Source organism: Drosophila takahashii, chromosome 3R (assembly GCF_030179915.1).
Source record: "Drosophila takahashii strain IR98-3 E-12201 chromosome 3R, DtakHiC1v2, whole genome shotgun sequence".
In the NCBI taxonomy this organism is placed as follows: Eukaryota; Metazoa; Arthropoda; class Insecta; order Diptera; family Drosophilidae; genus Drosophila; species Drosophila takahashii.
In genome coordinates, this window is record NC_091681.1 from 21,272,334 (window position 1) to 21,299,556 (window position 27,223).

At 40.6% G+C, this 27,223-nt stretch overlaps 5 protein-coding genes across 6 annotated transcripts; 2 read left to right on the forward strand and 3 right to left on the reverse strand.

Moving 5' to 3' along the window:
- The first annotated feature begins 492 nt into the window (after positions 1 to 492).
- Sgsf (Salivary gland-derived secreted factor) lies at positions 493 to 978 on the forward strand. Its single transcript, XM_017144880.3, has one exon. The coding sequence runs from the start codon at positions 493 to 495 to the stop codon at positions 976 to 978; it is 486 nt and encodes a 161-aa protein (XP_017000369.3).
- Positions 979 to 8,119: 7,141 nt separating this feature from the next.
- On the reverse strand, positions 8,120 to 10,331 carry LOC108059526 (FAM172 family protein homolog CG10038). Of its 2 annotated transcripts, XM_070217547.1 has the most exons (6): positions 10,203 to 10,331; positions 10,043 to 10,134; positions 9,855 to 9,970; positions 9,424 to 9,611; positions 8,565 to 8,823; positions 8,120 to 8,503 (listed from the first exon to the last, which is right to left on the reverse strand). In XM_070217547.1, exons 2-6 carry the CDS (start codon positions 10,122 to 10,124, stop codon positions 8,219 to 8,221), a joined length of 930 nt encoding a protein of 309 aa, XP_070073648.1. In that variant the 5' UTR covers positions 10,125 to 10,134; positions 10,203 to 10,331; the 3' UTR covers positions 8,120 to 8,218. The 2 variants fall into 2 exon arrangements, with proteins under 2 accessions (XP_070073648.1, XP_017000346.3); XM_017144857.3 differs by lacking the exon at positions 10,203 to 10,331 and having other exon boundaries at positions 10,043 to 10,172.
- A 226-nt stretch (positions 10,332 to 10,557) lies between these two features.
- Positions 10,558 to 11,706, reverse strand: LOC108059575 (trypsin eta). The gene is made up of 2 exons (XM_017144916.3): positions 11,015 to 11,706; positions 10,558 to 10,782 (listed from the first exon to the last, which is right to left on the reverse strand). Exons 1-2 carry the CDS (start codon positions 11,684 to 11,686, stop codon positions 10,618 to 10,620), a joined length of 837 nt encoding a protein of 278 aa, XP_017000405.3. The 5' UTR covers positions 11,687 to 11,706; the 3' UTR covers positions 10,558 to 10,617.
- A 121-nt stretch (positions 11,707 to 11,827) lies between these two features.
- MBD-R2 lies at positions 11,828 to 15,877 on the reverse strand. Its single transcript, XM_017144915.3, has 5 exons — positions 14,562 to 15,877; positions 13,801 to 14,451; positions 13,597 to 13,729; positions 12,226 to 13,541; positions 11,828 to 12,159 (listed from the first exon to the last, which is right to left on the reverse strand). The coding sequence occupies exons 1-5, from the start codon at positions 15,787 to 15,789 to the stop codon at positions 11,990 to 11,992; spliced, it is 3,498 nt and encodes a 1,165-aa protein (XP_017000404.3). The 5' UTR covers positions 15,790 to 15,877; the 3' UTR covers positions 11,828 to 11,989.
- A 3,828-nt stretch (positions 15,878 to 19,705) lies between these two features.
- Positions 19,706 to 23,306, forward strand: LOC108059588 (uncharacterized). The gene is made up of 3 exons (XM_017144938.3): positions 19,706 to 19,971; positions 20,049 to 20,202; positions 22,661 to 23,306. The coding sequence occupies exons 1-3, from the start codon at positions 19,826 to 19,828 to the stop codon at positions 23,021 to 23,023; spliced, it is 663 nt and encodes a 220-aa protein (XP_017000427.3). The 5' UTR covers positions 19,706 to 19,825; the 3' UTR covers positions 23,024 to 23,306.
- Positions 23,307 to 27,223: the final 3,917 nt, after the last annotated feature.

Consider the following 27,223-nt stretch of genomic DNA (forward strand, 5'->3'; position numbering starts at 1 on the left):
GACAGGGGACAACCTCCGGAATGGAAAAATAAATGTGTTAATGTTCGCCCCGAAACGCTTTTGGAATTCATGTCAGTTTCGGTTTCATGAGGTAACGAAATTCACAAATTCGCGGTGGGTGATTGTGTGGAGGGGCACGCGTGTCACTTACAGTGATTCACTGGGAATGGAAATGGGAAGGGGAAGGGGAATGGGATGCCCCCGGGGGAGAGGTTGAGAGAGGAAAGACAGTCTATCCACCGCAAATGGCATCTACGTGTTCCGAGTCCAAGCTGGTTCCAAAAAAGACTGGGGAAACAACCACAGACAAGAATATTTCGTCATATATCAACAGTTGTAAATATTGCGAATAAAACAAATATTTCTAGAAACTCATTTAAGCGTGGCCAGCTGTTATCTTCAAGTTTACTTAGCCGGTTCCAAGTTCAAGGTTTCATAATTTTATATAAATATTTCGATCGCATTAAAAACATTTCAGTTTCCACAGTGAAAATGTCAACGCGCCGTCATTTCGGGATTGTATTGCTCCTATGTTGTTTAAGCTTGAGTTATAACTACAGGCTCATAGAAAACCACGAAGAGCTTAAAACATGTCCAGCGCGAAATAGGGATCTTTTATTCAACCAACCACATTTGAATAATCAACAGAGGAACTTTTACAACGTCCACGATATACCCGCAAGACAGCAAATTAACTCTAATCAAAATGAAATGAAATCGGAGAACTGGCTGTTGCGAATTTTCCATATAAAATCCGTGAGCCAAAACCCAAGTCATGAAGTCCCAGGAACAGACGAAAATAAACATATAGATGGATTTTTAAAACGTCTTTTTAATATCCTGAGGAGCAATAAAATGGAGGAGCCATTACATAAACATACAAATAACCCAAAAATCCTTTTCATTATAAAGAAAAATCCGCATACAGAAGACCACCGCATAATAAAACCAGAACCTTTGCAATATAATTTTATGTGAATAAGAGGAATACCACAAAGCTTTTTTAAATTAGTTATCACACATTTATCATTTCAATTTTTCAGCATATATACGTTTCCGACACCCTCATCACTGAAGCTCACATAGTTATTAAGATCTATTACCCCTAATTAGGAAAACTTTGTAAGAACACATGTTCCCAGAAAGAGGGCAATAAATTAAATAATTTTCCACTGTATCGCAGGGGGCTTTAAACTTCGAGACACATTGAAGAGATTTTCATCCATAAATAATTTCCTCATATGAAAAACCTTCTTTATACCACTTGATTGAGGTTTGAAAGAACCCCCATACCACATCCACACTCCCACCATAAAAATTATATTATATGCATGACCCCAAATTAATCTAGCGAAACCTCTTCCATTTTGCTACCGAGCTTCAACCCCCGTTCAAAAGGACATCAAAGCCGGTGAAGTATGACAAACGAAGTTATTTGAATATGACCGTAAATGTCATATGAGAACAAATTAAATTTGGCTTATGGACCGGCCAGCCAGCAAGGAGCTTCAAAATAAAAGACCTATACATTTTACGGTTCTAAGCTTTTATGCATACGTCAGCAAGGTTATTGCAGTTGTTAAAAAAAGAAACAAAGTTCAAATATATTTTGAAATTAAATTTAAAATTATTTACAACAAAGTAAGTATGTTTAAATTAGTTAAGTTAATTTAATATTTTAAAACACTATTGGAATACTTAAAGGAAATATTCTTTAAAGCCACAAAAGATACAAAATATCCAAATTATTCTAGCTGAACCTTCTTGAGCTTCAAAACATTCCCTGAGTATTAATTTAAATTCAGCTGCTACATTTCTGCATTCAGCTAACTTAAACGCGTCGAATTTTGCAACACGCCAACTTCTTTGCAATATGCTGTCGCCAGGAGTGAATCGAAATTATGCAAAAATAACAAAGAAAAAAAAATAAGAACAAAAGTAAGAAATGGAAACAGAATTTCATTTGCATTGCGAAATGTTGGCTCAGGCGGTGTCCAATTCAGATCTAGACGCTTTTTCACAGCCAAAAATAAACTCATTCGCATGCAGTTGGCGTCCCGCAAAGTGGATATTGATATTTTGTCCTTAAATTTTGTTATTTATGTGGTGAATAGGGTGTGAGGGTGGGAAATGATGTTGAGGAAACCCCCCTCCTGGCAAACTTAAATAAACGAAACAGAAGTTTAGAATTTGCAGCGGAGAAAGTAGCAAAATTTCCGTCGAGTTGTGCAAATTTAACGCGACATTGTCTGGGAGGCAGGACTCTCGGCTTGGACCCTCCCCTTATTTTTTTCAGTTCATTGGGGGTGTGTGTCCTTTGCCCATTGACATTCAAGTCATGTGTCAGAGCAGAGGCCGATGCTTAACTCTGACAGACCAAACCCCGAAAAGTTTGCCCATAAATTCTGGCAAAAAACCAAAATGTTTCAACACATTGAAAGGAAAACCTTGTTTGACACAGGCACTTGAAATTTTTCAATTGCCTGCAAATTTATTTTAAGAGAGCGTGAAATTTATGATTGACAAATTGAATTTGAAAATTGAGCAACATTTTTGAATAATATTGTTTGCGATTCGGTGTAAGGAAGGCCAGAAAATATTGAATACTATTTGCCTTGGCACTCTTTAAGAACTATTCTAGCCCTTGCAAAAAATGTAGCCATAAAAATGATAAATGATCCTTCAATCGTTCTGCCTCATCATATCGCACGGAAGCTGGTAATTCGTCATGGCCTCGAATTGTTTGACCAGTAAACTAGCCTGCAGGACATGGGGCTAGTACGCCCCTTAAAGCAAAGCCAACTAAGCTCGTTTTTTTCGATATTGTTTCGGCATAAAAAATCACTAAACACTCCATAAACAAAACCATTAAATGTGCCCCCATTAGTGGAGGGTATATTCCAAGTCAAAATCAAAACAAAAGCCTATACAAAAATTGGAGAAACAAAGTTTTTTATCTTTTTTATGGTCGCCTTGAGTATGTGGGCGTAATGGTATAAATCTTCATGTTTATAAATCAGAACTTGATACGGTGCCCCTTGGGGACCATCACGGAAATCGTGGGGATACGATAACAAACAGAAATCATATAGTTAAGAAATTAATACAACTTTTTGATAGCTTAATAGGCTTTAAAAAGTAAAACTCCATATGTTTTCCATGATCGAGAAAGTGGGCTTTAACAAACATTGACCTTGAACTGCTAGCCATATTTTTCCATTTCCCCTTAAAAAATGCCTCACAAAGAAAATCATATTTTCATTGTTCGAGATTTTTTTAATATGCAAATAATTTGCTGGCCAAATAGCAAGCAACTGTGACCCGGCAGATGACAATGACACTGCTAACGCCCTCGAACGGAACCCAGAAGGAATGCGAGTCGCCGGGATCCGTAAAAAGTCAAGTCGAGAACAATGCGACTCGAGGCCTACTTACACTTGTAAGGAAGTTCCGCCTCATTTTATGAATATCTGAGTCCCCTTTTCGGCCACATTTGTGTGTGACACACAGTTGACAGCTGCGGTCGCCGTGGTCCTGGTAAACACTCGTCGTCCTCATCCCCATCCTCATCCTGATTCTGGTCCGGATGCCACGGAGTGGTGGCTCTTGCCCCGGCTCAAACTTTGACTCCGGTGATGCGTGGCCATTGTGCGCATTTGACGTTTGGTTTATTAATCAGTTTGGCCTGCGGCCATGGACCAACCAACGTCACAATTTTCCACAAATGAATAATTTTTGTACCACAGAAAATATGAAGCAGAAGCCAAAAAGGCAAACCCACACAAAATGTGTCACACAAGGGTACTAACGTTTTATATACCGTTTTTGAACTAGGTATTATTATTTTTAAAAGAGCTTTGTCGGTAATATATTTTTGGGACAATATAAATGTTATTTCAAAAAATAAATGTTATAATGCTTTGCCCTTAAATCACTAGAAAACTTGTCCCATTATAATATTAGGGGCATAAGTTTAAATGTAAGTAATTTTCCTTAACACAATTTTTAGGTAATAACTGGCAATTTGTAGGCAATTTCAGTTATTTTAAGCTGTAGCGGGATAACAATTGTACAATATTCTTAATAACTTTATAAAATCGATTAAAAAGAGTGTTTTGAAGTTCGGTACTTCCACGTCTGATTCCATATTTTTTTGTGCGAGGCGGGTTTCGAATTTTAATTTTCACAGAGAGAAGCGAAAGTCAAACAAATGTCAGTCGCGTGTTAATCAAGTGTAAATAAATGGCGCAAAGATTAGAGAGCACCGCCAAGGCAGCAACTGGAACCACAACAACAACAATGAAACATTGTGAAAAGCCCAGAAAACAAATAAAAAATAAAAAGGAGGAATTCCCCAAAAAACGAGGGGTGTGATGCAGACAAATAAAAAAAAGGTAGGAAAAAGTAAAAAAAAACATTTAATGGTTTTTTAAATGCTTTTTAAATGTGCGTGAAAAATCTGTCACTCGATGGAGAAGAACTTGAAAACGCTTAAAGTTTCCTTAGCGACTCCCTCTCAAGGGCTGATGCAAATTAGCCGCCAAAGTTGTTATCATCGAAGCCCGAACCCAAATCCCGAAGCCATTGGACAGGACCCAAGCAACGCCTACGCCCAAGTAAGTCCTTAGACCCCGGACCCAGACAAATCCTGCCCTCTGTGTCCGCATTTGAAAATCGGGTGCGGGGCTTGGGGTGTACTGAAGTGGTGTTGATGATACTATTATCTTAAATCGCGAAGGGAAAGGAGCTGAGACCCATGCAAAGCTGTCAGCGGACGCGGCCACTTCAATTGTCCTTTTTCGGCAAGGCATTTACAATTCATAGATAGAGACGAAAAAATCGTTTTATTGGCTTTAAGGTCCTTTTTGTCGCCTCAGCGACATGAATAAAGGAGCAGCAACAAGGACATAAACCGCAAATAACTTGAACACTCTGCGGCCAGAGGGTTCCCTTTGTTATTGCATTTCCCCGTGATTTGTGTTTTCTCGGGGCGGCGGAAGAGTTTGAATTTTACATTTTTTCCGCCGCCTCCAAAGTACACTGAAGCAAAACATAATGAAAATGTGAAAATATATTTACCAAATTTTATATATGCCTCTATTGTTTTTTTTTACCAATGATTAGAGAATAAATAAAATCTGTTCATTTGAAACTTTTTCTTGTGTTTAGTTTACCTACAATTTATGATATCCAAAAAATTTAATAATTCGATAAAACAATTATTAATAAATTAAAAAACAGTAAGTAAACCCAGATCTTGTTATTGATTTGTAATAATTTATTTAATAAATAAGTTTATCTATTTGAACAATAAAACAATATTTTTAAAGTTATATTTTAAATTGTTTGTAAGTTATAAAAAATTTTAAGAAGTGAACATTTGTAAGCGAGAAAATATAAATAGTACCACGGCTCTTTTGAGCTTGCCCAGCTAAAGGGGTGCAAATGCTGCAATTTGTAACATTATTTGTTTTTCTTTTTGGGCCAACCCCACCAATACCTCAGCGCCAAAAGGACATTGCTTGAAGACAATGCTATCTAATCTTATTTGAAATTATTTCTGCGTTAAACCTGCATCTCAGCACTTTGCCATTTGACAATGGCCAGGCAATTGTTGTCCTTAACAAGGAGACGAAACTTTAAACTTCCGCCGAGTAAGCTGCACAGGACCCTTTGCCTTGAAGGGCAGTTTTAATGATATTTACAGGAAGTGGCAGAATCGCATCAATCATTTGTCAGCCATAAAAATTCGTCACACACGAGTATTAAATTATACAACGAAAAAGCGCAGAATATTTTTGCTGAAAAAACGGAAAAAATTCTTAATGGTTGCGTGCGATGAAATGACCTTGTAAGTTATGAGACCTATGGGGGGTCGGACTTAACAGTGGGTCTGGAAAAATCCTGCGGCAAGTGAGCCCAAGGTTTAACGATGGCCGGTCATTCCTGTGAAGCATCGACTGGGATTGGGATCCTGGCATGTGTGCGTCCTCGTCCTGTGAATGCTTTAGCCCACACCCACCAACTCATTCGCCTGGTGTGCCCACTCACATGTGAACATTTATTGGAAAACATTATTATTTATGGCTTTTTGAATGACATCGCTTGAACTTTTCAAGCAATAAAGTAACGTACAATAATATTTCCTTATAACGGAAATGGCAAACGCACAATTTTTCTGTAAAAAATTGAAAAAAAAAGGCAACGAAATTTTGAGTTTTGATTTATGAAGATATTCATTAGTTTGGTTGATCGAAGTTGCGTAAAATAAGTAACTTGATTTACAACCGAGGGGATTAATATAAATGACGGTGTACTTGTCTTTATCTTGGGAAACAATGAAGAATGGATGGATTGTCAGCTCAAGAAGGCCTTACTGCTTTTGGAAACTCAACTTATTTCAGTTTAAAGAGAAAGAAAAACGCAAGTTGAGAATCTCACAATCTTAAAATAAAGAAAATCCCTTAAATAAGACTGGCAAAATAAATTCCGATGCAATCTAAAATGAAAATCTTAAGCAACTTTATTTCAGGCAATTGATGCGCAAGAAACCCAACAGTAAAAGGGTTTGGGATTACGGGGTTCATGTCCTTGGCCATTTGAAACATACAAGGGATGCGTGGCCGTTTAAGATTTGATCAAATAACGACGAGCAAAAGGATTATTTTAAGTAATTGCTAGACATTGTTTAGTGGGATATTAAGGACACGAGGTATGGGTTATTTTATGTGCAAATTGGGTTCGACTTTAAAGTGAAATATCACCAGAGCTGAGACATTTGTTTTTATTTACTTAACCAATGCGATTACATAGGCAACTTCGGCTTATTTACTGCCCTGTCGAATGCATATATATGTATTATCTGTGGGTATATCTCCGAGTTATATATGTTAGATACGGGCTCCAGGCGCATGACCCATTCCTGAACTCGTGCAAAGCTTTTTGCTGGCGACGGCGCCACGAACCTCTGCCTTCTCGCTCTAAGCCACATGATGCCATCCTTGTCGGCTGTGTGTGTAGGGCGCCCGTGGAGTCAAAGTGTAGATAGCAAGCTGCCATAGGACGAGGCAACAAGGATGTTGAATACATATAAAAATGTCTAAGGTGGAGCAGAAGCCATGACTGCGGCCATGACAGCGATAATGTATACGGGAGTGGGGAGGGAACCACTTCCACGTCCACATCCACATCCACATCCTGGGGGCGAGGTGGAGGTGGGTCCTGGCGAAGTTGTAGGGTTGCCAGGACTCTGTCGCATCCCAATCCCACCTTCTGCCCACCCACTCTCATCGTTCTCGGGCTTTCTCGGTATTTGAGTTTGGCTCCTGGTTCACTTTGTGGGTATTAAGTTCGTTTTAAGGCTAAAGACAAACGTCTCCATCTCTTTCTCCGTGCCTTTCTCCATCTCTTTCACTTATATCCTGGTTGCACTTTTTGTGCGCCTGCCAAACGAAAACTGTACGGGTGAAGGTGAGGCAAAGTCTTTAAAGTTGCACAAAGGGGATTAAGTTTGTTCCCACATAATTAATCAGATGGCCGCCTTCCATTACTGCATTAACTTTTAGCTCTGAAAAAAGTTTCAAAGAACTTGGTACTCAAATAAATGGAGAACTATTCAAAAATAGGTCTTAAATAATTTTCTAAAACTATACCATTTCTTCCCCAATATTTATCCACATTGAGTCGAGCAGAAAGCTAGTCCAGTCACTTTTTATGACGCATTTAGTTAAACTATAGAGACCACAGAAACAACAGCCAGGGGTAAACAGTCCATGGAAAGTGGTCTGTCGAGGCAACCCCAAGGAATTTGATGCAGCCAGCTGCCAAGTTGACAGCCCTTCCTTATCCGGACGTCGCTGAGGGAATTTGTTTTGGTCCCGGACGCTGGTTTTTTACCGACCTGATGGGCCAAGCGGGAGACTTTTGTTTTATCGCTGGCCATACATCAGCCATCAATATGATTAACTCACACGGAATGTGCCAAAGTGCCGAAAATCAAATTAAATTGCCCTGATATAAGTGTTAGTGACATATTCGGACAGCGTCCACTCGCTTGATTTATGCATTGCAAATCGATAGTTTGTGTTTGTCCTTTGAGAAAAGGGATCAGTGTCAGATGTGTGCAGGCGGTAAAAATATAATTTATATTCACATCTCCAAGATATGTTCTAAAAATGGGGAGTACAAAAATTCTTTAACAAGTTCATGTGTGCGGCTGTCACTTCCTATTCGCCCGCTGCTCATACTTTTCCTCAATGAACTTAAACACAGAATCGATGGCCGAGTAAGAGGTCCACTCATGTTTGGTATGACCAGCGGAAACCTTTCGGATGCTGTTCTTTGACTGAGAGACAGGAGTGTCCAAGGGTGTGTCGCTGGCGACCCAATCGCAGGTGACTTCGGACAGGTAATCCCTGGTCTTCGCCTTGGGACTCCCCATAGCCGCATCGGTAAAAGCAATCGCAAAAACAAATTCTTTAAAGAAATCCGTAAAGCGCTCCACCTAGTGATTTATTAAAATTGTAATGATAATATTTAGATTAATTTTTCGATTTTATTCTTACCAGATCTAGAGTGAGACATCCACCATAACTGTGAGCCACAATAGCCACACTTTCCGGATTCGATGGCAATACAATATTTTTCCAAACATATTTCATGTGTTCTACGGAGCTTTCCACGCCCTTAATTGGATTATCTCTTCCGTTGTAGAATCGTCTACAATCATTGGCATTGGTAATTAGCACATCGTACCCGAGCTTCTGCGCTTTTCGCACATAGGGTAGTTGAGACCCGTGGTCCAGCGAGTTGTTAATAATTAAACTATAAACGAACAATATAAAACCAGGGACCGTAAATAACAGTTATTTGTGATTTTTATTTTAAAAGGCCTACTGAGATTTGTACAAGTTTTTATTAACAATTTAACTGGTTTTTATGCACTTTATAGACATGAACAAATAACAGTTAATTTGCTTTCCAGATTTGTTGAAATGCATATACTTTGTGTACAAGAGTAAAAAGAACGTTATTTTTGACGTTTAAAACCAAATATCACAGTAGTCTTTTTAAAATAAAAATCAGAAATAACTGTTATTTACGGTCCCTGTATAAAACTGATTAAATAGAAAAAATATTTAGAAATGTAGACCTTAAGTCCACAGAAAATTTAAAGTGCCTCGCAATCCCCCAGGGCTTAATTTAGTATTTAATTTTTCCCTAAAGGCCTTAAAAACGAAATACTGATAACAGCCTTAACTCAAATTTAGCGGAATTCTGATTGTGCAAGTGAAAAAAAAAACTATTTAAACAAATTATTTGTAAAAATAATAATATTGATATAAGAGACTTTAAAACGGTTAAGGGAATCCCTTAAAAAAGTGACAAATAATATATATATATATAATTAGGGATCCCACTTACCTTCTGGCCCATTGTCCCGCCTTAACGTATCCACTGCCATGGATAAGGACTAGAAGCTTCTTAGACTGCGACAGCTTCGCCGGTTGGGAGAAGACGAACGACGAGCGATCTGGAGCCGTGTCAAAGGGAATATAGGTGCGGCTGAGCCCGTTTTTCTCCAACAGAGCATAGACAATTTCCGGGATTTGCTATAGATGATACGACAAATTTATATTTGTATTAATTTATTTTATTTTGATGCCGGTATTGTTATAATCATCAGATCTAATCAAAATATAAAAAAAAACATTCTTAAGAATATTATTTTAAATATTTTTAAAAGCTTTAGGAAATTGATAAATATTTTTTTATGAGTTGGTGGAATTTTTTTTATCAAGGACTAAATATTGATTCTTATAAGAAGCTAACTTAGCTAGATTTCCGGTACTTACGTTTGCTAGATTTTGGTAGTGCTTCTCGTTTTCGGCGGCATCGTCGCTGACGTTATAGGAAAAGGGCTCCTTGCCAGGCTCTCCTGTGGCGGGATCGATTTTGCGCAGGACTCCAGCTGCAAAAGGAAGATTGTGGTGATCATTAGGATGTTGCATAGTACCTAATTAAGTACTATCATTCTACTCACCTCCATCAAAGGCGTACCCAAAGTTTTTCAGCTGAACGAGAGCCTGTTCACAATTGGTTGCCGGTGCCGGGGAATCTGGCATTTCAATGGCTCTGGAAGGGCGAAATATTTTGATTAGCTTTGACCACATTTGAATCGGGCTGGTACAGCGGACACTTACGGAATGAGATTTGCGCTGTAAAAGGGTTTTATTTATACACAATTGTTGCTCGCGTATTGTTTTGATTTTTATTGATAAAAGCCCTTAGTGATGGAAAAAACGCACGCACGCGACATCTATGGGCCGAAAGTTCCCATCGATAACACGACGATAACTATCGGATAAATTTGAGACCGATTAACACTGTATTCACACTAGATGCGTCAGCATCAAAAAGCAACACTTTCTCACTTAACAATGTAAATTATTACAAGACTACTTATAAGACTATCGGAGCTTATCAAAATAAGCTCCATAATTAATTTTAAAAAGAGAGCACAAACACTAAGTTAAAAAAAATAAACTGACGTCCATAATATCATATCGTTGGGTTTACTTTAATATAAATACAATGATGGCGAAAAGTGTACTTAGCCTAATTTAAAGCCATTTTGTCCATAGTTCTCCAAATCCATTTAGAATACTCGCTGACACGAGTAAAGGCATAGGGCTTTAAAGGTTTGCAAGCCTTTTTGCCATACGAAAGTAAGCCGTAGAGCTTCCCTTTGGCCACATCAATTAAAGGGGCTCCCGAATCTCCCTGAAACACAAATTTTCTAGGTCAAGGGAAACTGAATGTTTAAATAATAATTATCCGAAAAAAAGATATCTGAGCAACAACAGCTGAGAAGTCCTAATGTTATTAAAATTGGGGATTCTTATTTCAAAAATTTGGAATAATTTAAAAATAATGTATACTTTTAATTGGCCTTTTCATGATTGCAGTTTAATACCGTCAGATTATTTTTTCTAAATTTTTTCCAACTACTTACGTCGCAGGCGCCTATAGATCCTTTCAAGTGCACCGCACACATCTCAACTTTGGTGAGGAATACGAATCGATGCTTCTGCTTACACACACCATTATCTATTGTCTCAAAAGGCAACTCCTTCAGCTTTTTCATCCTGCCGATGCTGACCCGTCCCCAGCCAACCATAGAAACCTTCACGCCACTAGCCTTTTGCGGTCTGTCATTGAAGTTAATACTTCGGAATCGGGTGCCATCCAAAGGCAATTTAGGGTGGACCTTCATTAAGGCAATGTCGTAGCCGCCGAGCGGCTTAAACTGAGGATGCCACTCCAAGCGGACAACGAAGAACCGCGTCTGCTTCCGACTTCCCACGAAATCATCGCCAGCGGCTACAAACATTTTCGTTTTGCTGTTCAGGGCTTGGCTTGGTTTTACGCAGTGGGCCGCAGTGAGAACGAACTGATTCGACAGGATCACGCCCACACAGAGATGTTTGTAGGATCCTTTGACGTTTGTACCGATGGAGACGACATAGGGATATCGTGGTAAATCATTGATTTTGGGTTTGCTGTTAATCATGGCCTTTGTGGTCGCCGAAAGTGTGCTTATCTGTTGGGAGATGTTATCCGTTTTCTGACCGGCGGACAGCATTATGAACAAGGAAGTTACGCAAAAAGATCTCCGGAGACACATGTCTGTTAATAACCACGAACCAGTATGAATGCCATGGCTATATCTTGAAATACAGCTTCTCACAACAACTTTGCTTTCTAATAGGGCATGAAATTAAAATTTTCTGTGATCTTAAATTGATTAAATTAAAAATATTAACAGTTTTCACTTGAATGGTATAATATTTTGCATCTTTATAGAGTAAAGTAACATTTTTGAGAAGAGCCAGAAATATTCTGCAACTAGGATAACAAGGGATAGCAATATAAAAACTGTTTTTTAATTTCTCAGCTCCCAGTTAATGGAAATCGATCAACTTTTAAGTTATTGGTTAGTGGCAGAGTCTTTCAGGCTCTGCTTCATATTTGCCACCTGGTTAAGCTTGGCCAGGCGCTTCATAGTCTCCAGCTCCTTGATGAACGTGGCAAGCGCCTCTTTGGTTACAGAGATATCCCCCTCCTTTAAGTCATCAAAGCTGTCCTCTTTTTCAAGTTCTACATTCCGAATAAAAATAAAATTATTATAATTGATTAAAAATAAATAAGCATTGAAGTACTGACCATCCATTTCTGCCTCGATGTCATTGAGTCGATTAACGACCAGTGATTGCTGCACCTTTACATGCTCGATCAGGCGGTACTGGCACTCCTCTGGATCGATGGCGGCCTCTGGCTGCGGAACGTTTGGAAGGTCAGGGTGCTCCGTCTTCGGACGCTTCACCGGCGTCGCAGCAGTGTTTTCCACGTTGTCCTCGTCCCACTTCTTGGCCCACAGATACAGCTTTGGGTGACAGCGGTTGCGTGCGATATTTATCTTAACCAGCAGCGAATGCATCGATCGCTTGGCGTCCAGCAGATTGCCGGTCAGCGTGTGAGAGCGCTTCAAGAGCTCAAATTGCTTGGCGGCCTGTGGATTAGCGGTGTGGTATGCGGCCACCGGCAACTTGCCCTCGAACAGCCAGTCCTGGTCATGCTTAAACCGCATGGAGTCCCTTCCCCTTTGCGGATTGCGACAGATGTAGCACACGTACTTGTCCGGCACATCCGACTCTTTTACAATCCCATTGCAGGCGCCGTGCTGCCAGCACAAACACAGCTCGCATTGGATCATCAGACCGTCCTCTTCTCCGTACTCGCAGATGCAATTGATGATCTCCTCCTGTCGCATTCGCACAATTCGTATTAGTTCGCCGTTCTCCTTGATGTACTGCGGTGCTTTATTTTCAGCCGGCGGCGGCGCAAGTGCAGCATTAATGTCCGCCTGGTCATTGGATGACGGCGTCGATACCGAATCCGCCGTGGCTGGCGAGTCAACGGAGCTAATGGGAGTTGCAGCCGCACCAACGCGTCGTTTCTTCGAGTCGTTGCGTGAATCGGGAGTCGGGGTGTTGAAGGATTGCCGTGTCTCCTCTGGATCTGCTTCGTTCAGGGAATGACCAGCCGAGCTGTCCGTCAAATTGCCGCGACGCTGGGAGCGCTGACGATTGCTCTTCCTTGAACCAGAAGGGCGTTTGCTCGGCGAGTAACGAGCGCGCTTGCTAGATCGATTTAAAGCCGGGTTTAGCGAGAGGGAAGCTCCAGCCTCTAAAGAAACATCTTCTGGGTTAATGCCACCCTCAACAGTTGGCGTGCCTGGTGGCTCCATTTTCGGAGATAACAAAGCTTTTGTAGGCGATATTCCAGACGGGGTTCCCGGCGAAGTTGGGAGCGTCTGACGTTTAAATGACCGCGACTGCTGCATATCCTGCTGGTGCATCTTGGCAAAGAATTGCTGGTTTGGTATCTGGTTCTTGGGCGCCGCATCGCCCTGCTCAATGGATGAGGGATGTGTGCGCTTCACCGCCAGTTCCTGCATCTTTGGGCAGTGGCTCACGTATCTGGAAAGTCAGAGTAAGTCTGGTTTCTTAACTGCCTTGTATTTAAGGTACTTACTCGGCAAACTCCTTGTGGTAATGCCGAATGTGGATGAGCAGAAAATCTTCTTTGCGATAGGTCTTGCCGCAATCTTCGCGCGGACAAACGTACAGATTATCCTGGATTTGGACCTTTAAGCCGCCAATAAAAGCTAGAGGTAAAATATGAAAATAATTATTAACTAATGTCAGATGGCAGGTGTAAAATGTATTCTTTACTCACCAAAGCCGTTCTCCACCAGCGGAGGATCTCCTGGCAATTGTTGAGCAGAAGCTCCCTCGATGGCTTCCAGTAGCTCTGGGGTTGTCTTGGGCTTTGCCTCATCGGTGAGCTGGGCCTGTGGAGACATCAGCTCCGCCGGTGGCATTAGCGAGGCCACTGGCGCTTCCATGTACTGGCTTTCCTTCACCGGCATCGGTGTCGAAGGCAACGAGGGCTGCGTTGTGTTACTCTGGTCCAGAGTCGAGTCCATTGACACATCCATGGGCCTGGGCTTCGGCGTTGGCTGCGGATTGTAGTCGTGCGTGTAGACATAAGCGTTGATGTCCTTGGCCCGTCGTCGGTGGATGCTAAAGTCATACACATCTGGGTTGTAGACTAGGTCCTGTGACTCTAGAAACAGCTTAAGATCGGACTTGGAGCGGAACCGCTTGCCGCTGGGCGAGACCAGAATGACATCCCACTTGCCTAGCACATTGGAGCGCTGGTACATGTGCTTAATCCAGCCAGGCGGCAGGCGCCAGTCCTGCACGATAACCGTGGGTTTCTGGTGCTCGCCCACAATTAGAAAGCCCTCTGTCCCGATAGGTTGGTCGTTTACCCAGTGACAAGTCCACTCTCCATCGTGCGGAATCTCGGGAAGACCTAGGGAAGCTGTTGAGCATGAAAAGCAATTAATTAATTAATAAATTCATTAATAAAAATACTTGTAATGTCTTTAAAATTCACTCTATATTACAGATCTAAGACCAAGACAAACTTACCTATGTCCAAACTGGCCATGTCCAACAGCGGCCAATCCCTGCGCTGTGGGGTGCTCTTGCTCTTCTTGCTGCTCGACGATCCACTGGCTGCACCCACGCTGCCCGTGCTGGTTCGCTTGGGAGCCTGGGGAGTAGCAACAACAGGGGTTCCAACAGGAGTGGGCACCTTGGACGCCGCATCATCCGTTGGCTGGACAGCCGCTGGCAGTTGCTTGGGCATCTTGTTCATGTGCACGGCGCGCACGTTCTTGATGTAGCCATCGTCGAAGAGCACCTCGTAGGTGTCGTTGCCCAGCAGCTTGCGAATGGTGCCCGGGAACTTGCGCGGCCCCGACCAGCGGGCCATGCACTTCTCCTCCAGCTCGAAGACGGGCAGCACGCGGGTGCTGAGGCGCTGCCTCAGCCGCTCCGACTTGATGGCCATCCACTCCTGGAAGCTGCCGCTCGTCGAGGGCGACACCTTCAGCTTGTGGTTGCGCTCGAAGCGCACGAGGAGCGTCTGCTCCGTCTCGTTGACCTCGACGATGCGGGCGGGCAACCAGTTGCCCTCCACGCTGAGGGCCTCCAAGCGGGCGCCGATGGTCAGGTTGTGTGGGTTGCTGTACTTGGGTGGAGTGCCGGGAAGTGGCGAGTTGGAATTGGAGGCGGTTCCAGCAGCGGGGAGAGTAGTTTCCACGGCAGAGGGTCCCGGAGCAGCTGGGGACTCCTCTGTAGCCGCCTTGGTGGCATCTTCGCTGGTTTCAGCAGTCGCCTTGGCCTCCTCCTCGGCCTTTTCAGCCTTGGCCTCCTCGGTGGCCTTGCGTTCGGCTGTTTCCGCCAGGATTTGCGCCACTATTTGGTCCACCGTGGCCTTGATCACATCCTCGTTGGCCGAGGATTGAGCTGTTCCCGGTGCTCCAGTTGTTCCCTCCACGCTGGCATGCTGCAGTGCCCGGTGATCCGCCTCAATCTCGGAGGAATCCATTTTGCCCCAGGGAAAAACGGTGGGAAAGACGCGCGGCTTGAGCAGATACTTGCCATTGCGAATGGTGTTGAAATCAAGGCGGCGGAAGTGGCGGGAGCAAACCAAAACACTCTTGGTGATCTGGCGCTCCAAACTAATGCGAGAGTTCTTGATCCAAATGGCCCGGATGATGGGATCGAGGGGGAAGGAGTGGTAGGTCACGCCGTGGTGCTCCAGCAGACGCGACGTCGACGGGCAGTTGGCCACGCAGCAGCGGCGGCCCATGGCTATATTGTTTTCTTTGCGCCGCTAGAATCTATTTAATTCTATTGTTTTTTCAGTGGTTTGGAAAACGCACACTTTGTCTGTGACGAAACAATCCAAAAAACGACGCGAAATTTGCCCAGCAAGAAAAAACACGATGAATTAGTATGACCAAACTGGGGTACGAAAACAACGCATAAGAAATGGCATCGATATTTCCAATTGGACTATCGCTTGAATTGGCAACATACGGGGTTGCCACACCCCTTAAAACATTTAAATTATTTGCCGCTAAGTTTTAAATTTTATTTGAAATATGTATAAAATTAGTATTCAGTGTTATTGAATGTATTATTTCTCAAAAAAAACTGTCAAAAGCTTTCAGGAAGTAAAAAAATGAATTGAGTATTTTTAAAATGGATCCGTTTATTCATCTCAGCGAAGTGAGCGTCCCATAAATTTCCCCAGTTCGGCGAAAAAGGATCACGTGCCGGTTCCCAAGGCCATCGGAAACCTATTTGAAATGCAATTAATGTACACCTATGGGCTTACATGTCACCATCACGTTCGCCAAAAGACAGACACCTTGCAAAAAGTTAACCAAAAACGAAATACGAAAATGCTTCTGGAATTATGCGTTTCAACACTTATTTCCAAAGTTTGAGGAGGAGCATGTTATGCGTGTTGCTGAAATAAACGTTTGCTGCAGCTTGTAATTAAAATATTTACCCTGGTCATTAGCATGCAAGCGACAACATAAAATATTGACTGTGTGGCGCCAGCTGCTTGGTCATCCGCCAAAATAAAAATTATACCAAGTATGGAGCCTTGGCCTTCAAGTTAAAATATGTAAAGAAAATATGGCTAAATTCTTAATATTCTGGTCATTATAGATTTCAATGATTCGATTCCAACTTTAAACTTAAAGTGTTCTTTATAGAACCATCCACCAGATTTATAAGAATTACTTAAGATTTTTTGATATTTTTAAAAACATTTTGTATCAGAAATATCAGACGATCAGATACTTCCTTGATTTTTAAAGTAAATCCCCTATGAACAAGGTCTGTGGGTCAAAATGTTCACCTAGATCTTGAGAGTGTTTGCGAAACTAACACGGAGCCAATATCAAATAGTGTTGACTTTGATCCAGCGGAATGCCAATATTTAAAATCAAATCACGGGTACAGCATAAAGCAAACTTTAATTATAAAATGTTTTTATTGTCATATGCAGCTGACATAAATATTAAATAACCTGGATAATTGTCGTTGCTAGGCCGAACAATTTCGATTTTTATTTTTGGGCAGCCCAAAACTGACATTGAGAGGGGCCACTCGAAGGGAAATCCAAATGGGTAAATACGGATAAATGTCCGTTTGCATAACTATTAGTGAACATATTTGCATAAATTATCGACACTTGATGAAATTGGGACGACTGCACCTGAACTCACTCTCTTTTTGAGCAAATAATTAAACAATATGTAACTTGTGCAAAAACATTTCCGAAAAAGAAAAACAACGACAGCCCAAAAAAAAATAAGCGGCACTTTCTCCTTTAATATTTACCCAACTCATCGACAAATTGGCCAGGCCCATTCCCCAGTCTCATCTCGGCCCCAGTACCATAAGTTAACCCCTTCCCCGATCCCGATCCCGTCTGGGAACTCATTGCGTAAATATGTGGGTATGCGATGCGGTAATTTTCGAATAGGCCTCGCCACTCTTGACAGTTGGGCCCAGTTCCCGGTTCCTTATCACATAAATATTACCCAAAAAATTGTCGTTAAATTATGATGATAATTTTTTGAAGAGAGTGCCCACGGGAAATCATGTAACTCGGAGAGCTCATACAAATTAAATAAATTATGCTTGCTCAAAAGATGACTTAAATAAAGACGTGTTGACCATGCAAATGGATTGCCTAATTTTTTATAATGTTTATTGGTCTTTGTTGTTAAACATTGCACGTTGAAAACTATGCATTTCAAATGTAATATCTGGAATTTCCCAATGTAAAGCATTCGGAGTTTCCCAAATAGTTTGTAATTGCAAAAAGTGTGAATTGCTTTACAGCCTGTCGTCTTCGTTAAAATATGGAAAACTGTTAAGATAAATTAAGGTTTTAAACATTTTTTTTACACAATCAATTCAATATTGTAATGATAATTTCACCCACATTTCATTTCTCTAAAACCTTTGCAAAAAAATTGAAATTCCTCAAAAATGGGCGCGGCTTGACTTTGCTCTCAGCATAATCCGCACAAAGTGTTCCACGAGATACATGTGTCAGGTAATGAGCGGCACCTGCCTTCGTGTAACTTTGCCGTTTTACCGATTGCCATAAAGTACGATTTAACGGCGGCGAAAACCTTTATTTTTTCCAACCGATTTTTGGGTTTTGTAGGGTCGACATGCTTGGCTGCACGTGAGGTGGAGATGTAAAAACAGAAAAAAAGTAAAGAGAAGAGGAGACAAGACTTATCGAGGCGATCATGTTGAAATGCGTGAATTGGGTTTGGGTTTTGGGTTTTGGGCTGTCGGGGTTTTCGGGCTTACTCTTCACTTTCAACTGGTGAAATTTTCGTACTCATCGCGGCTGACCTTGATCTGGGTCCCAAGCTGTGGAGAAAATAATGCAGATGGGCTCGCATCATTTCTTACGGTTATGCAATAACAAGTGTGTTTGGATATTTCTTCTGGCTATTTATGACTGCATTACGTAATGTTTTGGGGCGGCATAATAAATGGTAATTTCCTAAACTATTAAAAAGTTTACACTAAATACTGAGCATTTCAGTTTGTTTGTAGAACTTATTCTTTAAAAAATTGACTTTACAAATATATATGTCACTTTCGGAATTCAATCGACATGAAATGTTGGTCAACAAATCAGCTTAGATTATGCAATGGACGAAACGACAAAAGCACTGGCAAATACATATTTCTGAAACAAAGCAAACAATAGCACAAAATGCATTTATTTATGCAAAGAGACAGGAGACGCACCACAAAAAAAAGAAAAAAGCGAAATTTCCGTGCCAAAAAAGATTTTGGCTCAAGTCGTGGCGTGTTTGTGTAGCTAATTAGATGGGAGTTAGGCCAATCCATTCAACGACCATTCAAAGCAAAAGTGGTGCAAAATGATGCGCAAGCTAAAGAGACACCACCCATCACCCACCGAGCTCCCCCTTCATGCACCACTTAAACCACTTAGCATTCATGATTGCATGTTAAGCAGGGACAGTCAAAGAGTCTATTTTCCAGGTGCCCTTAAAAAAAAGCGCGAAATTCCTTTTCTCGAGCAAATACTTAAAAATATCAAAGTGTCTTCTCATAATTTTCTAGGGACATTAAAGTAGGCTTGCTCTAAACTCGCACATGGGTGTCATATAGTTTTGAAAGATTTCTTAGGGCTTCGAAATAGGCAGGGACATTTTTTAGAAACTAATCAAGTCCTTTTTTATTTTTTTAAAATTCCCTTTTATAGCAGAAGAGATTGTAAACAATTTTTAAACTGTCAAACAAGGAAATGCTTAGAGTTCTTAAAGAACATTTCTATATATTCAATTGCCCCGAAAAGCGTATGTTTGCAAAACAAATTAAATAATAAATTAATTTTTAAATAAAGAGAATACAAATTTCGACTTTTAATATTAATAAATAGAAAAGTCGAACGAAAAACAAAATTCCAGGCAAAGAAACATTTTATAAAAATAGTAATACTCATTTTTCCCTTTAAAAAATGGTTAAATTACCTAAAAACAAGCCAATTAAGTGAATAAACATTTTTCAAGTGTAGAACTGCAAACAAACCACAAAAAAAAACTCATCATTCAGTCGCTCTTTCAGGTCTGTCTCTCTCCTCGTATTGAGTGGATCGAAGCGGCTCTTGTGTGGTATATAAGGCGGGGTTCCCCAATGTTTTTGACATTCCAGTTGATCAGTGCCAGCCGATCGGTCGGTAGAAAGAAGCGCGTCGCGAGCCCAAAAAGAAAATCGAATTCGCAGAAAGAGCCAGTGTCAGTGCATAGACTGTTGAATAAACAACGAAAATGAAAGCTTTCATTATCGCCGGAGTGTGTGTGTTGAGCGTGCTGAGCCTGGGATCCGCTCAGTTCCAGAACGGACGCCTGGAGCCGCCGAATCCGCAGCTCTGTGCCCAGCGAATCATTCACGAGAGGACTCCCGACGGCAAGGGGTGAGTCGGCAGGATGTGGCCTCCAAAAGAATCGGTATCACTATAAGTTTCGTTTTTTTGTTCTTGTTGCCCCGCAGTTACTTCTTCTCGTGGCGCGACCCTCAGCTGAAGGGCGTGGAGGAGGATTGGCTGACGGCCAGGAACTATTGCCGCAGGCGCTGCATGGACTCCGTTTCTCTGGAGACCAGTCTCGAGAACGAGTGGATCAAGCAGTACGTTGTGCGGGAAAATGTAAGTGAAAAGTTAAAAAAAAAAATTTTAATTTATAAAATTTAATTTAATTGTATTGAAAAAATTATGACCCTCCGAAGAAAAACATCTAAATATTTCCTTGATATATAAATAAAGTTGTAGGTAAAAACCTAGTACACAAATCGAAAGACTTAGACAACAAACTTAAATCTAGATTTTTACAAAAATATCACAAAAATCTCCAATCTTTAGAAAATGTTATCTACATAGCTCAGCTTTCATATTAATTGACCCCACCCCAAAATAGATCTTATGTAAGCCCCAAATTCACTGCACCTGTTTGATAAACATTTAAGCTTTGATAGATCAAACAAATGATCGATATAACACACAAATATGCAACTCATTTACTATTTATAGGTGTTTATTTCGGCGAAAGGTATCATAATCGTATAACCAAACACCTGTATTTATAAACACAAATAGACCATATCACTTTAAAGCCGAAGTGGGAGACAGCCACAAAAGCTTGCCAATAATTTATTGTCTCTGCATTTATCAGTTTTATCTCTTTCCTGTTTTTTCACCTGTTTTGCATGACATTATGTCACCCTTTTTAATTTGTTTGGTAAGTTAAATAACGTCCGTTTAGCCGCGTGTGAACTGTTTAGCGGGTTTTATTTGGCAGCTCGGACAGCGCTCAACAAAAAACTGACCTTAATTTTGAGGATGCTGAGGCACACAAATTTAATGGCGAAATCTCTGATCTCTACAAAGTTCAATGTGAAATTACGCATAAAAACTGAAAAATACGAATCGTAAATATACAAACAAAACTTTCCAGTGGTTGCATCTGTAATTTCGCACACGAACGGAGTTGTCTGTTATTATTACGCAACACTCTTGAGATGGACAAGTGTCAAGTTTAGAGTTGTGGTCAGGCAGGCTCATCTCACCTGCCATCTTCCGACTCATTGCTCACCTCTCGTCTTTTTTGTTTTTTTTTCTGAGGCATGAGAAAGCAGTGGTGGCCAAATTGAAATCGAAAGTTCATGTGTGCGATGGGAAAGCCTGGCCGGAAAAGCTACTCAACAAAATTACTTAACAAATTAGCAAACTTCGAACACGCAAACAGATTTACTTGTAGTACATTTTGCGCCTAATCCAAAAGGAAATTGAAAGCAAAACCAAGGCTGCCGGAAAAAATTTGAGGATGGAAAGAAACTCTTGATTATATTTTGAATTAATTGTTTTATTTTTCAATTATCAGTGATGATAATTGGAGTTGCTTCTCTATAATCTTTAAATATTATAAAGAAATTTCTCATATTCAGTTCTGTCCACCTACTTATGACCTATTTATTCTGATAACGCACTGTTTTCCATTAAATTTTTCCCCCTAAAGCCGCTTTTCTGATAAGTTTTACCTCCTACTGCCCTATTGACAGGCTAAGTTCACTTTTACTTGGCCATGCATTCGGCCTAAGCCGACAGGTGCAATTCATTTGGGCTTCCGCCATGGGGCAAATGCATTTATTGTTCGAGTTTTTAACAATTACAAAGCCCTCTCCACCTCCGCCCCGAATGAAACTATAAAAACCGCCACCGACAAAACCGAAATCAATGTCCATAAATTTGTTTCAACTTTACGCTCATTGGAGTTTTTCCAAAAGGGCAGACAGCCCATCCGAGTCGTCTGGGTCTTTGTGTGCCCCCTTTACAAAACAATTTTTATGGCCCATCAGGTGAAAGTGACTGATGAGCGCTAAGCTGCGGCTGCGCGGCTTTTGCTTCTGCTCACTTAAAACGTTGACAGTATCGGGTGCGCCAGCTCCAAAAGGGCGCGGACTTGGAACGGGAATGGGAATCGGTTCGCTTTCAGCGATAATAATAGTTGTTTGGGCGTGACAGGCCCGTAAGAGTTACTAGCTGGAATTTCTACCACTTTTTTCGATGCCAACGTGCATTTTCTTGCGTAGGCGCGACTGATTGGGGAAATCTATTTCTTTTTACGTATCTCAACGGGGGCAATGAACTATAGGAAAACCTTAGTAATTTAGAGATGAGAATTTCAACGATTTACAATGCCACGCCACTTTTAGAATTTTGAAAAGAAAATTTTCCATAAGATTGTTTAATTTGCTCAAATTTCTGAAAACTTTTTTGAAGTATGGTACAGCTGATTAACAGCTCTCAGCAATTCAACAACTCTGTAATTAAATAGGGGAATACCCCACACTTGCGCTGTACACATTAACATTGTGCTGTTAGGCGCACGGTTACCTTTGATTAATCGAAATCGATTAAAGCAGCGATAGCTTTTTGATGTTGTCCAGGTCAAATATTTTGCAGCAGGTCTGGTCAGTCTATTTTAGAGGACTCAATTCCTAGGTTAGACAGAGTTCATTTGTAGTTTAGGTGCTGAGGTAATGACATGTTTGTTTTATAGGTCAAGAAAAATTGATGAATTAATTAAAAACGGTCGTAATATTTTCAGGTAAAATACATCTGGACTAGTGGCCGCTTGTGCGACTTCAAGGGCTGCGACCGCCCTGATCTGCAGCCCACGAACATAAACGGCTGGTTCTGGACCGCCACACTGCAGAAACTGGCACCCACAACTGAGCGTTCCCAGGGAGATTGGTCTCCCACCGGCGGAATTGGTCTGCCGCAGCCTGACAACCGCGAATACAAGCAGAACGGAGCGAATGAAAATTGCCTTGCTTTACTTAATCAATTTTACAACGATGGCGTTAATTGGCACGATGTGGCCTGTCACCATAAGAAATCGTTCGTCTGTGAGGAAAATGACGCCTTGCTGAAGTACGTGCGCTACACGAATCCCAATCTGCGCATCTAAGTGGATGAGGCTAAGGATAAAGAGGAGCGTCTCTCCAAGTAAAACCAAAAATGATATTCTCTTCAATGGCAGCGGGGAACGATTACGAATGGCCAATACCTTCTGTTGACTCATCTTAAAAGGCAAATAGTTTTTCGGCCAAATTGCTGCATGATATCTGATCCTTTTCCTGGTAACAACCTTTTAATTCTCTATTCTGTCTCATCAGCTAGTTTAATTTTTAATTTTGTATTAATTTATGATTTTCTTTAATTATAATAAAACATTCGAAACGATTTTTAAAGTTGACTGAGTCTTGTTCCTTGTGCGTAATAATGTTTTTCTACAGTTATCTTTAGCAATCATATGGGAAGCGATACAAATTTAAAGCGATGGAAAAGTTGTTAAACCGATTTGGCACACTTTGCATGAGTAAGGAAATTTGCCATCCGGGAAATAGTCTGCAAATCAGCTCATGTTTTGTTCGCCTTATAGCAGCAAGAAAGGATCTTTTACAATTGTGGCATATATTGCCATATACTGCTTTTTCACAGTGGCAGCTTCTAGCTCCTTCTTTGTAAGAGTATGGAGAACCATTTCATCCGGATCTTCCACTTCGTCCGTTTCGGTCATGTCGATTGGGCCGACTTCTACTACATGGACTGTCGGAGACTCCATGTATGGTGTGGAAGACTCGTACACCTGTGCTGTCGGTCCCCTGAGTATCTTCGAAACTTCCTTCAAGGTATCCAAAGGGCCGCGCCTATCTTCCGCAGAAAACAACTAAGGTATAATTATAATACTAAATTCTGGCTTAAAATAGCAAAGAAATCACACACGGGGCACAAAATGCTTAGATTCGCAAAGCAAAAGCTTCCAGACAAGAGTCGAACAAAATGGCGTTCAGAGAGGACATAGTTTACAAAAATACTCAAAATTCAAAACGATTGTATTATTGTATTTCTTTGCCAGGGTCGGATCCTTGCTAAAGTGAAGGGTTGCATTTGAATCGGTGGTTGGCCAGCAGATAGGTTTGAGGCTGCGCTATATTATCTCTTGTCGCATAAATTAATGTAATTAATTACACTAGTTTACAGCCAAACTGCTCCAAGGCAATTGATGGCAAATTCCGTTAGTGTTCAACCCCCAAATCACGAAAATACCACTAATTTTTTTTCGATGGCACAGTTTTTTTTTAAAGATTTTTTAAAGTTCAAAATGTTAAATATCGGTTTTTTTTTGAATTTCTTCCTATATCTCGGCAAATATCCACCCAATTGGGCCAGTTTTTGTTTCATTATAATCAATAGATCAGAGCTTAACTTTGCCATACAGATCAATATGATTGGATAAGTAATGGCAGCGCAGCAGCTCGACAAAGATGAAAAATGTGTTTTTTGGTCCTCTGTAGGTCGGCTGTATGTATCGTAAAAACTCGAAATAAATCCGTTGAAAAATTATAATGGGTACAAACTTAAAGTTTACATCCCACCGGACAAAACAAGCCGAGTATGGCCCAAATTCATAAAAAATTGGATTTATGGTGGATTTTTAAAGTTCGGATTTTTCAACTTTTTTCGGTTGACAAAGTTCAAATTTTAGTTTTATCCTAGGCGGCGACATGTAAACAAAAATGAGTATGGTTACTTCATAAGAATGATTTATTCAAATGGATATTACTTATTAAAAATACTCACAGTCATAACGCAAGCAATTTTATATTTTTTAAGGAATTTTTAAAAATTAAATTCATTTTTATAATTTTCTAGCTTTTAAATATCTGATTTAGCTATTTTTTGACCCGGCTGCCATCACCACTCATTTTTGTTCACATGTCGTATTTCATTAGGATCGGTTAACAACTTCCTGCGACACGCATAAAGTTCTAAATAAAAACATTACAGCTTTAACTTAAAGCACGATTTGCATACAAAATTTCATAGAATCGAAACTTGAATCTTAATATCAAAGTGTTGCTATGCCTTTGCCTACGAAGTTGTTAACCGATCCTAATGAAATATGCCTCATTTTTTTTGTCTTTAAATTGGCTACAAAAATATGTGGTCCGGAGATTTTTAGAAAATTTGAAAGGACTCGAAAATCAGGATCTGCTGAAATGCCATGCAATGTGGAGTCACTGTATCAGGTCCCAGCTCTATGTTTTCAACCGCATTATCTTATAATTGTTTAATTTTAAGTAAAACAAGTAAATATAATTGATTAGGACCAACAAGGATCAACTAGGACACTTATCCTGCCTAAAAATGGGATATTTAGATAATTTTAGTTATTTATGTACCAGAGTCCCTGCGATTTATCTAGATTTTTCGTTTCTTTATTTTTGTACCTTACTAAGGTTCACTAATAACAATAAGGAGTAAAAAGTCGAAAAAAAATGATCAGAAGGGTGAAAAGGTATAAATGTGCTAAAGTGTGCTAAACTCGTGTCCAGCTCATTTTGGAGGTTGCACAACTTAAAATATCGCCAAAGAAGAACGGTAAATGCGAATGGAACAATATTAACAGTGGAAGTTGCTCTATTTCCAGCACGAAGGTGGGTGAAAACAGAAAGTCGAAATCTCTAACGAGAAAGGAGATATGGCGAAAATACGATGGGCGAGCAAAGTGTGCTAAACTCGTGACCACCACTGTATATTCTTGATCAGCATCAATAGCCGAGTCCATCTAGCCATGTCCGTCTGTCTGTCTGTCCGTCTGTCCGTTTCTATGCGAACTAGTCCCTCAGTTTCAAAGCTATCGCGATGAAACTTTCTCAAAAGTCTTCTTTCTATTGCAGGTAGTACATATGTCGGAACGAGCCGGATCGGACAACTATATCTTATGGCTGCCATAGGAATAATTAACAAAATAATAGAAAAAACTTTATAGAAAGTAGGCTTTTTGATTTTTGACAATGTAAAAGCAACATTTTAGGTAGGCATTAGAGACCTGCACGAGTAAGTAAAAATATACTCGATTACTACTCGGCGATGCCGATTCCAACTGTCAAATCTGGAATCGTGGCATCGTAGAATCGTAGGCATCGGCATCGTTTTACTCATATCTGACTCGTGTTTTTTTATTGAACAAAATCAACCAAAATTTTTGTCAGAACAAGAGGAACCAACATACCCAAGATTTCACAATTGTTAGTCCTATCTACTTAAGACCATAGATTAACTCTTTGACAATATGAGACCGCGAATTCTTTGGAACAAGAGAATTTTTTTTTATGTTTTACCGTCTTTGAACCTGACATACACGAAATCTTAAACAAAATGAGACCGCGAATTCTTTGGAAGAAGAAGAATCAATAAAGGACCATGTCCGAAACACGTATGGATTTGTTGTCTTTAACTAGGTTTTTCTATTCACGAATTCTAAAAAAAATGTACCCGCGAATTATGCTACTCGTACGATTCTACGATGCCGAGTACACTCGGGTAATCGTGGCATCGCCAACTTGATTACTTTTACTCGTGGAATCGGCATCGGCATCGTATCGTGCAGGTCTCTAGAAGGCATACCTGCAAGGGTATATAAACTTCGGCTGGCCGAAGTTAACTTCCTTTCTTGTTAAACTTAATTTTGCATTCAGAGTGACCAGATTTGCGCCAAATTTAAAGGTCCTCAACAAAAATGTTAACTTAACAGTCATGTTAAAAGCGGTTTGAGGCTGCGTTATTTTTTGGAGATGGAAAAGTTGTAAAACCGATTTGGCACTCTTTGCAGGAGTATGGAAACTTGCCATCCGGGAAATAAAGTCTGCACATCAGCTCATGTTTTGTTCGCCTTATAGCAGCAAGAAAGGATCTTCTACAATTGTGGCATATATTGCCATATACTGCTTTTTTACAGTGGCAGCTTCTAGCTCCTTCTTTGTAAGAGAATGGAGCTCCATTTTATTCGGAAATTCCCCTTTGTCCGTTTCGGTCATGTCGATTGGGTCGACTTCTACTACATGGAGTGTCGAAGACTCCATGTATGGTGTGGGAGACTCCAACACCTGTGCTGTCGAACCCTCGTACACCTGTGTTGTCGAAGACTCGTACACCTGTGCTATCTGTCCCCTGAGTATGTAGGGCGCTTGTCTTTTAAATTTCTTACTTCAAGTTAAAATTCCCGTCAGGATTTGAAGTTGCCGCTAGGAATTAAAATGAATGAGCAAAATTCAAATAATTTCTGTCTTTACAACACTAAAAAGACGTGTTCGATAAAGAT

Bases quoted from the DNA above. Each gene is read 5' to 3' on its own strand.
- Sgsf (XM_017144880.3), top strand. From the start codon at position 493: ATGTCAACGCGCCGTCATTTCGGGATTGTATTGCTCCTATGTTGTTTA.
- LOC108059526 (XM_017144857.3), bottom strand. From the start codon at position 10,172: ATGTGGTCAAAGCTAATCAAAATATTTCGCCCTTCCAGAGCCATTGAA. The intron at 9,971-10,042 runs GTGAGTAGAATG...TTCCTTTTGCAG, and splicing joins TGGGTACGCCTTTGATGGAG to CTGGAGTCCTGCGCAAAATC. The intron at 9,612-9,854 runs GTAAGTACCGGA...TATCATCTATAG, and splicing joins ACTACCAAAATCTAGCAAAC to CAAATCCCGGAAATTGTCTA.
- LOC108059575 (XM_017144916.3), bottom strand. From the start codon at position 11,686: ATGTGTCTCCGGAGATCTTTTTGCGTAACTTCCTTGTTCATAATGCTG. The intron at 10,783-11,014 runs GTAAGTAGTTGG...TTTGTGTTTCAG, and splicing joins GATCTATAGGCGCCTGCGAC to GGAGATTCGGGAGCCCCTTT.
- MBD-R2 (XM_017144915.3), bottom strand. From the start codon at position 15,789: ATGGGCCGCCGCTGCTGCGTGGCCAACTGCCCGTCGACGTCGCGTCTG. The intron at 13,542-13,596 runs GTAAGTACCTTA...CTGACTTTCCAG, and splicing joins TACCACAAGGAGTTTGCCGA to ATACGTGAGCCACTGCCCAA. The intron at 12,160-12,225 runs GTCAGTACTTCA...TTCGGAATGTAG, and splicing joins CATCGAGGCAGAAATGGATG to AACTTGAAAAAGAGGACAGC.
- LOC108059588 (XM_017144938.3), top strand. From the start codon at position 19,826: ATGAAAGCTTTCATTATCGCCGGAGTGTGTGTGTTGAGCGTGCTGAGC. The intron at 19,972-20,048 runs GTGAGTCGGCAG...GTTGCCCCGCAG, and splicing joins AGGACTCCCGACGGCAAGGG to TTACTTCTTCTCGTGGCGCG. The intron at 20,203-22,660 runs GTAAGTGAAAAG...TAATATTTTCAG, and splicing joins AGTACGTTGTGCGGGAAAAT to GTAAAATACATCTGGACTAG.